The sequence below is a fragment of the Phalacrocorax aristotelis genome, chromosome 3 (assembly GCF_949628215.1).
Source record: "Phalacrocorax aristotelis chromosome 3, bGulAri2.1, whole genome shotgun sequence".
Taxonomy (NCBI): Eukaryota; Metazoa; Chordata; class Aves; order Suliformes; family Phalacrocoracidae; genus Phalacrocorax; species Phalacrocorax aristotelis.
This window is the reverse complement of record NC_134278.1, coordinates 33296697-33308737: the sequence shown is the minus strand read 5'-3', so window position 1 is coordinate 33308737 and position 12041 is coordinate 33296697. Positions and strand designations below refer to the sequence as shown.

The following is a 12041-nucleotide window of genomic DNA, read 5'->3' as shown; positions in this document are numbered from 1 at the left end:
TAAAGCCCAAATAACCTGAGTACATAAAGTAAAAACACATTCAGCCACACCTATTAAAAAAGAACACGATGAATATAAATGAAAAGAAAGCATGACCACTATCACCATGGTAAGACAGATTCCGATTTAGCTGGATAACCAGGTGGAATAAGAAGGGAAGACCACTCTATCTCCTAATTCTATATCCAAGCAGCACAGAAGCTTGAAGAGGTGAGAAAAATATAGCCATTACAGCTAAAGAGTCTCCAGTCATGAGTGTTGAGAAGTATGCGTTCCTTCTGTGTTAATGAACAATTCCTTGAAGGAGAATATGCATGTGCACGCACATGTTTACACACACATATAACTAAATAAATTTTACCTGAGCAGGAGGTACAGCAGCTGCTGGTAAAGGATTAGAGATCATTGGACCGAAGATATCCAGGTCATCATTCAGTGCTGTGACAGCAGCAGTGCCTCCATTTGTAACAGATGTTTCAGCAGGACCATCTTAAAAAGACAAAAGAATCACACTTAAAGTGAAAACTGTCAATATTTTAACAGCGTGAGAATTAAAGCTGTCCATTCCCTCCTACCCTGCCCCCATCAAAGATGCATCAATTTCAGAGATAAATATTTTTCAGACTATGGTATTGTTCAGATTTTCTAAGGACTTCTTTCCCCAAAAAGATGGTATACTAGCATGCTTCAGGAAAAAATCAACCCCAAACCAAAACACTTAAAGACTTCCCTACAGACAGCCACGTCAATTTATCAGTATACATTATTCATTTTTCAAGTGCCTTTTTCAAGCACACCAATATTTTGAGTGAGAATTTGAGCAGATGTCTTACTGACAAGGCCCCAACTTGGTAGCCATGTATCAGACAAAATACACACATGGGTTCTTGAATTAAAATTTGCATTTTAGAATCAATAAAGTTATTATTGATATGCTAATTTACTCAAGGGTACATAATTAAACTTCGCATTAGGAAAAAAGTCCATCCTTCCCCCTTTTTCAAAAGTACTTTGCACTGACATCATTTTATAGCTCCACATGAACACCCCTGCCAGGCACACTGGGCTAATTATCTCTAAGAACCTCTGGCTCTTGCTCTGTACAGAGTTAACCTTCTACAGCCTTGGTGCTTCTAACTGTTTTAACACATGAATACAGTTAGTGATCTAGGACAAAAGGAGGGCTGAGGAATTACGTTTTTAAGGAGAACTGCAAGAAAATACTTTAAAAGATGTAGGGATAAAAACATCACAAAATGTGCTACAGGAACAGAGCAAGCTTAAGAAAGCTTCTTTAGGAAAAACAGAAAGATAAGTCTCAAAGTATCCAATACTCACTGCAGAAGTCAGACATCTCTGGCAGAACAAACCAGCTGAATTAAGTCAAAACTCTCCCTCCAACTAAAAAATCACCATGACAACTGGCATGGCTGTTCACACATCACAGGAGGATAAATATTCTGAACGCCCTAGATTACAGTACACTGGAAAACCTACTACTAAAAATCTTAACACAATTTCTACTTAACGCTCTAGCGTGTTTACAGAACAAATTTTCTTCTAGATGCATGTGTTGTATCCACTGTTCTCATCATTCATAGTTAGTTTCTGTAACCTAGCATCTTAATTAAATGATTTGAGTTTGTTTGTTTGTTTTTAAGGTCACACAATTACACATAGGTAGCTAACTTCAAATATATCCATCAGAAACTCCTGACACACATTTACAAACTAACATAGGAATACATTCCAATGTAAAACACAACAGAATACACAAATCACCACTTTTAAACTTTAAAATGCATGAAGGACTTAAAAAAATAGTTACTATCCATTTCAGAAAAACAGTCACTTCCTCCTTTTACTAAACTGTAAGAAGTTATTTTCCGATGCCTGCACCCATGACAGTTACCGGCCTGAGTGAAAAGATCCATTTCAAGAGCTAAGGCTGATCATCAGAATATCAGCATCAACATTGAATGATAACACATGAAACATATGTCTTACTACCACAGAGACCCATGTAAGGCTGAAGGCAGATGTGAGGTTTAGGCATATTAAAGTTTCTGCAACTCTAATGAGGACAGAGGTGGTCTGATTAGTGAGAGCACAGTCAAGATGCAATATTTAATTAAAATCAAATGATAGTAAGCTTCCAACACTTATTTGAAAGAATACAATTCCATCTCTCACATAATTGCAACATTCTTTCCCTACTGCAAAAGAAAACTGCAGAATCAGTATTATATTTTTCCAAGAAAAAAGATGTAATAGAACAAAAGATTAAGTTTGTTACGTAAAAGGAAGCTGTCCTTTAGCTCTCCTCTCCTTTTTATTTAAGAATACAAATAACTGGGAGACCATACCAAGATTTGTCTCCCTGCATGTCAAGTATTATAATTTTTCATTGCTTTGTTCTGCCACGTGCAAAATCACTACAGTTGGAGTCTACCCTTCCTGGTAGCCCAGGACATTGACAAGTTGGAACAAAACACCGGAAACAGTAAGAAGCACCAGTCACTTCACCAGCCTGGAAATCACCTGACTGAGGCAGCTATCACATAAGTCCAAAAAGATTTTTGGCTGTTAACTGTCATGAGAAGGCACTGCGTTCTGAAACAATCCTGTCAGATGATCACCACTCAGGGATGCCTTCTCATTTCTGTCTGCCTTCCAACTCCGATGGAAGGTGACCCCCCTTTAGTTGCCTTACATCAAAGTATTTATTTTAAAGATAAAGACTGTCACTGCTGTGTATGTGAAAACTTGATACAAAAGTCATGAACATCAAAACCCAACAATGTGGAACACATCAGAAGTCCATGCATATCCAAATTCGGTCTTACTGCAGAGCCGCTAACCTTTGCGCCTTAGTACATACAGGAAATGTGGTACAGCTATAGCTGCTACAGAAAACACAAGTTTGAACAGACTTCAGCATATGTGAATTCCCCAGCATATGTTTTAACCACTTACTGCACCTTTTTCATACGGGGAATTATGAAACAGCCAAGCAGAAAGGTGCTGGCTTGCAATTCTTTGAGAGCTATACGCTTCCCTTTGTGACTATTTCAGATACACAAATGATTTTATACTCTAATTTAATATCAATGGCAAGCAGGCCCAGTAAAAAGGACCAAAATACCTTGAAGGCAGGGATATGAAAAGGACAGAAGCGAATGGCATTCACAAGAAACTGAACCTCAGCAAATTTATTTATGGGCCAAACTTGTGCAAATTTGCTGTCTGCAACGACTAAGACAGACCCAACTCCACAATGGCAAAATGGAATGAATCCTCCTGGGGGCCATCACAAGTCAACTGAAGCACGTGATTGGGAAAAACCAACATGGCTTCACTAAAGGCAGATCGTGCTTGACAAACCTGGTGGCCTTCTATGACAAAGTGACTTGCCTGGTTGACATGGGGCAGGCAGTGGACATTGTCTACCTGGACTTCTCCAAGGCTTCTGATATGGTTCCCCATAGTCTCCTCCTGGAGAAACTGATGTGTTATGGCCTAGACAAGTGGTCTGTGCAGTGGGTGGGGAATTGGCTGACAGGCCGCACCCAAAGCATAGTGGTAAATAGCTCCTTTTCAAACTGGCAGCCTGTCACAAGTGGGGTCCCCCAGGGATCAATATTGGGCCCAATGTTATTCAACATCTTCATATGTGATCTGGATAACGGGATCGAGTGTAGCCTGATGAAGTTTGCGGATGACACCAAGTTGAGTGGGGAAGTAGACACTCCAGAAGGGAGAGCTGCTCTGCAGGAAGATCTGGATAGGCTGGAAGATTGGGCTAACAAGAACCTTATGAAGTTCAACAAGGACAAGTGTAAGGTCTTGCACCTGGGAAAACATAATCCAGGAGTGCGGCACAGACTGGGACCCACCTGGCTGGAGAGCAGCTCTGTGGAAAGGGACCTGGGGGTCCTGGTGGACAGAAAGCTCAAAATGAGGGAACAGTGTGCTGCTGTGGCCAAGAAGTCCAATAGGATGCTGGGTTGCATCAAAAAGGGCATCGCCAGCAGAGAGAAAGAAGTCATCATCCCACTCTACTCAGCGCTTGTCAGGCCACACCTGGAGTCCTGTGTACAGTTCTGGTCCCCGCTGTACAAAAAGGATGTGGACAGGCTGGAAGGGGTCCAGAGAAGGGCCACCAAGATGATCAGAGGGCTGGCAAGCCTTCCATATGAGGATAGGCTGGGAGAACTGGGTTTGTTCAGCCTTGAGAAAAGGAGGCTCAGAGGGCATCTCATCACCATGTCCCAGTACTTAAGGGGTAGCTACAAAGAAGATGGAGACTCCCTTTTTACAAGGAGTCACATGGAGAGGACAAGGGGGAATGGACACAAGTTGCTCTTGGGGAGATTCCAATTGGACATGAGAGGGAAATTTTTCACACTGAGGACAGTCAACCATTGGAATAATCTCCCCAGGGAAGTGGTTGACTCGGCCACGTTGGACACCTTCAAGAGTCGTCTGGACAGGGTGCTGGGCCATCTTGTTTAGACTCTGCTCTTCCTAGAAAGGTTGGACTAGATGATCCCTGATGTCCCTTCCAACCTGGGATTCTGTGATTCTGTGAAAATGGCCACGGGCGTGGCTTGGCCGTATTAGATCTTCTATGCTAAGCAAACAGTGAGCGGTTTACACAATGACCATAGGAGTGAAGTACTAATGAAATCGGCTGAGGTGGCCATGTTGGGATTTGACTTTGCTGTGAGGATTGCCATTCCAACAATTCTGAAACGCAAAGTTACGAACTCATCTATGATTATGTCAAAGCTACTTACATCTTAGCTACAAAGGTCTTCTCCTTCCCTTATTTCTGTTCTGATGAATGGAAGTCAGTGTGCAGCAAAATGATCACATGTATAATCTGCTCCACCATTCCATCCACACCAGTGCTTTAAGATACGTGCAGATAAATATACTCGCATGTTAAGTAACAAGCTTCTTTTGAGGTTATTCTGTAGACAGGCAGTTCCAAAAACATCTCCCCAAAGGTTCACTGTTTCAGATAAATTTAGGAATGTATGGTGCATAATTTTGATGCAAAAGGATTGTCTGGAATTAATAATTTAGTGTTCTCATTTTCTCAGTGAAGCACATGTATTACAAAAAAAAAAAAAGAAAAAAAATCTCTCATCATATTCCAAAGTGGTTCCGTTTCCCTGAATGTAAAAAAGCTTAACAAATAAGACTGAAAATTTAAATGTAATCATTTACTAAAACAAGCATTTCAAATACTGAGAACATTCATGGGAGAACACATTCACAAGAACACAGTATTTTTCAGGTATTTAATATGCTGCTTATAAATTAATACTATGACAAATATGTATATATATGCAGGCATACACAAACTTGTACTTGAATATAATATTTCACACTTCTTCACAGAGATTACGGATATTCTCAACTTCAGCACACCCGTCCATGCATTAGGATGTACGTCTGTCTTTCCCTCCTCATTTTAAAATATTTCTGTAGTATAAGAAAGATGCTCCAGTGGAGTTCTGAGTTCTAAATTATTCTGTTACTTTTAATTCAACTTTTGCTGCCTACCATTAAAAACTGTTCAAAAGAGGTGGCGTGCATCTGACAGAAGAAAACATGGCTGTAGTTCTTCCAGGGAACAGCTAAAAGTCACACTAAGTTCTATAGGCCTGTCTAATTATTTTGAGATATTTATAGTTTTAACCAACAGAATTCCTGTTATGGAGACCATCACAGAATCCCTTTGAAACAACTAACTTTTAACCAAATCCGTAGCTAGGAATGAAGTATCGGGTGTGGCAGAACCCACTGCAATGACAGCGTAGGCAAGGCAGAGCTTCCACGCTCAGAGGTTTTCACTGTTGCTCCTGGTTGTGGTCTCAAAAATTCTCTTTTTATATTTATGACAATATGACAGATAATATCCGACTGCTGTCTGCCATACTGTGCAACAACAGACATGCTTCTGCTTTCACATTAGGGAGTCTGGTTTAATTTGATAGCAGAAACAAAAGCTATTCACCAGGATAGAGTAAGTGGAGGGTTCCAGTGAAGTTTACCTTTATAGCACTCCTCTGCATATATTTTATTAATCCCTGACATGACAATTCCCTGTTCAGTGCTGCCTTCTGTTATGAAAGCTTTCTCTCACACACAGCATAAATCCTTGGTATATGTATCTGTCATTCTCACCAACAGTGAGAATGACCAACAGAAGAGCATCAAAGGAGCAGCAAGAAAGGGGAACAGCAAGAAAGAAGATCAGCTCTTAAACTTTGCTTATGTTTCCAAAATTCTGGGGCAAAATATCTACAAGAACTTTGTTTCTAAGCTGCCATGTATTTTTGGGTATACAGTCATTTACTACACCCATACTAAGACTTGCAATGGAGGGAGAGAAGATTATTTTGAATGTACATATGATTATTTATTCCACCAAATCATTAGAAAGGCAGCGCTGAGAGAAATAGTTCAATACTTTAAACGGAATCTTGTGCGAATATACAAGGAAGGTTTTTGTGTCCAAAGTACTGTGGAATTATTTACTGCATTACTAAAATTTTATTTGCTGCTAAAACCTTTGCAGAAGCGAAAAAGCATTCACAGGGAGGCTATGTCTGTAGGATAGTTACCAAAATAAATTGTTGAAAGCCAGAAAGGTAACAATGCTGCATGAGTTAAGTGGTTGTAAACGTTTTCATTTTGGGTAGAAACGTTGCTTACTTAAGCATAAACTTAACATTTCTAGTATCGCTGCTCTGTTAACATGTACTTATATATGCATATATGATATTTAGTACTTATAAATATATTTTTATTATTTCTTAAATGCAGCCTTCCAACTTATGACCGACCATGCTGCTTCAGTACTTACTAGACAGCACTGACAAAAGCACATTTCTCAGATACGCAACATTCAGCTACATTTCATACCACGATTAAACCCTCAAAACTTCACAGAATTCCTTCAGATAATATTTCCCCCCCAGCAAGCAGATATACAGCTTTTAGCATATCACACTTCACCTCCAGCCATGCCAGATGAATGCCCCACACATCACATACAGTTAATAACAACATAACAAAATCTCTTTCTCCTGGTCATCCATTATAACTTACTAGAGTGGTTATTCCAGAATGTGCAATTGGCTATTTTATGTAGGGCACATCTAACCACGGTAAATGATGCAGAATATGTAACATGCACTTTCCATCTTTCTGATAATTCTGTAAGGTAATGCAGTTTAAAATTATTTTTTTTTTTTCTGTATGCTGAAATACTTTCTAAGTGACATATCTTGACAGAGTGGTCCAAAATTGCCTGTGTAGGATTCCAAAAAAAGACTCCCACTGTCATACACAGGTATCATACAATTTTTTTACAAGTACTTTAAAAAACTCTCTTTATTTACCTCAGTCTGGCATAAGTGGAGACATCCAACTTGTAAGACAAAACCCCAAAATATCAAGCAGCACAGAACACATGGTTAACACCAGTGGGATGAAAACACAGCACTGCCAATGACTTAAGTGCTGAAGACTTTGGTTTACATGCTATGACTTCCAAACTGAAAAATGTTTCCTGTAATCCCCCTATTAAAAATTAATGTTATAAAATCCCATAATATTGTTTTTAGCATCAATTTTAAGTCCCTACATATTCAATAGGGCACACTTTCGATGTGGACAAGATCCAACTAATTGCAGAGATCATTCAGTTTTAGCCTACAAGAAATAGGCTATATTTTTCGCATCGCTTGAGAAGACAAGGGAAGGAATTTCGGGGTTACACACCAAGAACACTAACACTATTGCTTGTGGAGAATGTAAAAATATTTAGCTTGTAAGTGTCTATTTCCCCACCTTTCTGTGTGTGGAGTTTTGAACTAAAATCTACTCTGAATCAAAAGGCCAAAAGCCACGTATGTTTACGTACCTGGGTCATCGAAACACTGTCTTAATAATAAACCCCCGACCATGAACTCGAGGGAGCTACATGAGTCTATTTAAAAAGGCTCAGAAGAAACGCAAACATCGTAGTACAGTCATTGAGGATATTACGCCTCTTCTGCTATTACAAGATTTAAAGATACAATTTTCCTAGGCATATTATCTCAAGAATTTTTCAATTTATAAATTTATAAAGAAAAATAAAAAACAATTTATTTTTAGAAAATTATCTTGTCTAGCTACAACTGCCACTGAGTAAGTCCTATCTCACAGGATATTTACCTTCTGATGAGGTCACTATTAAAACCCCAATTGAGACAAAAAGAGGAATGACCCAAAGGTTAACCCCATACCCAAAGCTAGCACTGAGGCTTAGTCAAGAAAATACTTTGCAAGAGGCCAGGCTGTTTTGAAAGACAAAATTTTTCTAGCATGAATTGTGAGCCATTAAAATCAGTTAACCTGCTATCACAAGCGATTCTGATCTGCTGCAGTAAAAGCTACTACTATTCTTCATTTGCAGAAATTAAGCCCTAAGAGAATGATTCCTCATTAGAAACATGTCCACTCAGTAAGAAGAATGAGCTATGCCATCATATCCATTTTAATACTGTTTGACAGGACTTACTGAACATTTTAATCAGCAGCTGTGCCACTGCAGCAACAAAGGCAAATGGGATTCTGGGCCACATCCACAGGGGCATTACCAGCAGAGATAGAGGTGTGATCATCCCACTCTCCTCAGTGCTCGTCAGGCCACACCTGGAGTCTGTGCCCAGTTCTGGTCCCCACAATTCCAGAAGGATGCAGACAAACTGGAGGGGGTCTAAAGGAGGGCCACGAAGATGGTCAAAGGGCTGGAGAACCTGCTCTGTGAGAAAAGACTGACGGAGTTCGGTCTTTTCTCCCTGGAGAAGGTTCAGTGGGGACCTCATCACAGTATTCCAGTACTTATAGGGCGGCTACAAAGACGACGGAAGTTCTTGCTTCACAAGGAGCCACACGGAGAAGACAAGGGACAACGGGTACAAGTTGCACTGGGAAAGGTTTCATCTCGACATAAGAAAGACATTTTTTACAGTGAGATCAATCACTAGAACAACCTCACTATGGATCAGGATGCGCTTAAAGAGGATGCTAGATAATCTCATCTAGGCTCCCTCTCTCATACACTGGACCAGATGATCTTTCAAGGTCCCTTCCAACCTGGGCTGTTCTATGGTTCTATGACAAATTGGGTTGAAATGATCTTTTAATACTATCCGAGTAGTCTACTGCAGGCATTTGGAGAGTTATCTATGCAGGTCTGCTCTCATTAATACATAATCTCATTTGCAGCTCAGTGGATTCCAAGTGATACTAGCTTATTACACTGCCTTTCAATTTGTTATTTAAAAGATCTCTAAACATTCCCTCCTCTAAAATTGTTTTGTTAACATACAAATTATAAACTTTGCCCTTTGCATATCTCACTGTGCTTCCTTAGACTGAAGCACAGCTGTTGAACACCAATTATAATACTTTGCTGCATACTACAGCTCAAGTTAGCCTATGCAATCTGAGTTCATTATCACATCATAAAACAGCGTTACCAAGATTCTTTTCAAATCATGACTAAAAGGATACAGAAGACTGACAATCTCAGAAGCACATATTGATTAAATTTTAGTTCTTAATTAGGCTGTTGGTCTGGTAAAGGAAAATAAAGGAGAAACAGCTTTCCATTAAGTCTGAATTACTTTTGTTTTTAATAGGTTCATTTTACATCCATAATCTAACTTCTACTGTGTTAATTAAGATTTGCTTGTCTATGGTAGCAGATTACTTGCGATGAGATATGGATCACAACACATACATAACCAGTACAAAAATAGTATTTTACAGCTACTCTACATCCAGAGGGAAAATAACATGCATTTTGAATGACAGTGTGAATTCTAAAACAGGAAAGACATTTATTGCTTTGCTGCAACATTATTCATACCTTAAAACGAAAAATTAAAAAACAACAACAAAACATCTTCAAATTCAAGTTAGAATAATGTAGATACATCTAAAAGACTTATCAGCCTCCTCCAATATCCGGCAAAAACTGTGTAGAAACTTAAGAATAACCTTTATATTGATATAAATTGAATATTCTAATATCCATCCACAACTCTCTGAAAATTTTCAACAGTGAACAATAAAGGGGATTTAAAACAGTTACTGTAATATTTAATTCATCCGGTTTCATTTTAAGATTCTATCCAATGGAAAAACACACTTAGAGTAACACTAGACAAGTGAAAGACAGTTTTTATGATTACAGCCTTCAAAAAGCAGAGAAAAAGCATAAAACCACAACAGTATAGCCAGTTCAAATTAAATTATTCAGGTCCAAAGCAGTTTATTTACAAGACAAATACACAGCTACCTACCAGTCAGAAAGCAAAAGGTATATTAGATAAAAATGAATGATGGCCAAAGTCAGTACACAACACTGTAACACCCAATTTATTAAGTTTTACAAGATACTAGTCAGCTGCAGCCAAGCAGTTTACTGGTCCTTTACTAATACAGGAATTTTAGGATATAAGGTATTTTACAGATAGACAATTCAGATGACCTCACCATTTTCATTAAGAAGTACACTTGCACCATAAACATTGAAATACCACAATCCAGAAGCCCTTTGAAGATCACTTTGATAACTTCGCCTTCCCACAGGAGCTCATTACTGTCCTTAGCAAAACACAAGTATTGATATACACAGATCCCTATGGCCTTTTCCTTTATAGTTTCAAATTCATACAGACTGAATCTTACGGTTTTCAAATTCAGCTAACTATCAGTAAGCACAGAGAAAATAAAAGTGTATTTATTAAAATATAAAATGACATATCTGTATTTGATTGAAAAACAGGAAATTATGTATTTCTTACCAAGTCCTAAAAGGTCAATGGTGGGTTCTGATGACTTTTTTGGGCTTGCTTTAGCTTCTGGTTGCTGATCTTCTTTCTTCTGTGGCTTGAAAGTGGGAAAAAAACACACAAATAACCTTTCTGAAAAAGATACAGTGCTTAAAAACTTCCCATTAAAGATGCTGCTCCAGTATCAGAAATAAAACCCCTTTTCTATATTTGTTTATCAGAATGAATTTGATTTGTAACGAAATAAGTTGTAAGGAACATGGCACATGACTGTAAAAAATTATCCTTATGCCTTCACTGGTATGTAATAAATTTTTAAATAAATGTAAGCTCCAGGATAGGTTAAAAGAAGCTGAAATCTTAAACAGAATCACTGCATATCATGCACTAGGCAAAAAACTTTCTATAATTTGATTGTTTACTAATTTTAGCATCCAAACATGACAGTTCTGCAGCATTAAAGAGAAAAAACTTGACATTTTTAAAAGCTTAAATTTTAAAATGACAAACTGACTAGCCTCCCTGAAGAGTGTCTGCAGAACATTGACTTTACAGATGCTACATACAGATGGACATAATCTCGTTCACGGTCTTTTACTTTGTAAACCTGAAGACAAATAACAGTAGTTTTCTCCTTTGAAAAGGGAAGTCCTAGTCTTTGCTTGCCTAGAGACTTCGAAATATAAGATTATATTGACATGAAATTGATTATGAAAATTACTTCATAAATCTGTTTATAGTTCTTCTCATACCAATATCAGGCTGATCACCCAAATCCATCAAAATATCAATTTTAAAATTAATACAAACTACGTTATAGTAGTGACATGATAGATGCATTCTCTTGCATGCATTTAATATGCATCTTACCACAAAAACATGAAGTGGCTTGGTTGTTCAATGAGTACAGCCAGTACTAGAGCAGATTACCAAGTAATGGCAGTAGAGCACTGTCAGGCTGGGCATTGGGTTGACACCAACAGAACCTGCTTCACTCCCACCTTTATCACCCCCATAATATGGCTTTGACAGAGTCACTGAGTCTCCTGACATTGCTGAAGTCATTAAATCTTAGTATTTAGTATTAGAACTTTATAGTTCAATAAGTGGATAGAAAGTTCTCCTTGTTTTGGTAATCCTTCACCCTGCAAACTGGGAATAAGGAGTAAGAAG

At 38.4% G+C, this 12041-nt stretch overlaps 1 protein-coding gene across 2 annotated transcripts in view; it reads right to left on the bottom strand.

Moving 5' to 3' along the window:
- Window positions 1-12041, bottom strand: part of SMAP1 (small ArfGAP 1) — a 105886-nt gene that overhangs the window by 14266 nt on the left and 79579 nt on the right. For both annotated transcript variants that reach the window (XM_075087066.1, XM_075087067.1), the window contains 2 exons: window positions 10881-10965; window positions 362-489 (listed from right to left, as the gene is read on the bottom strand). In XM_075087066.1, the coding sequence (XP_074943167.1) occupies window positions 362-489; window positions 10881-10965 (213 nt within the window). The remainder of the gene's footprint in view (window positions 1-361; window positions 490-10880; window positions 10966-12041) is intronic.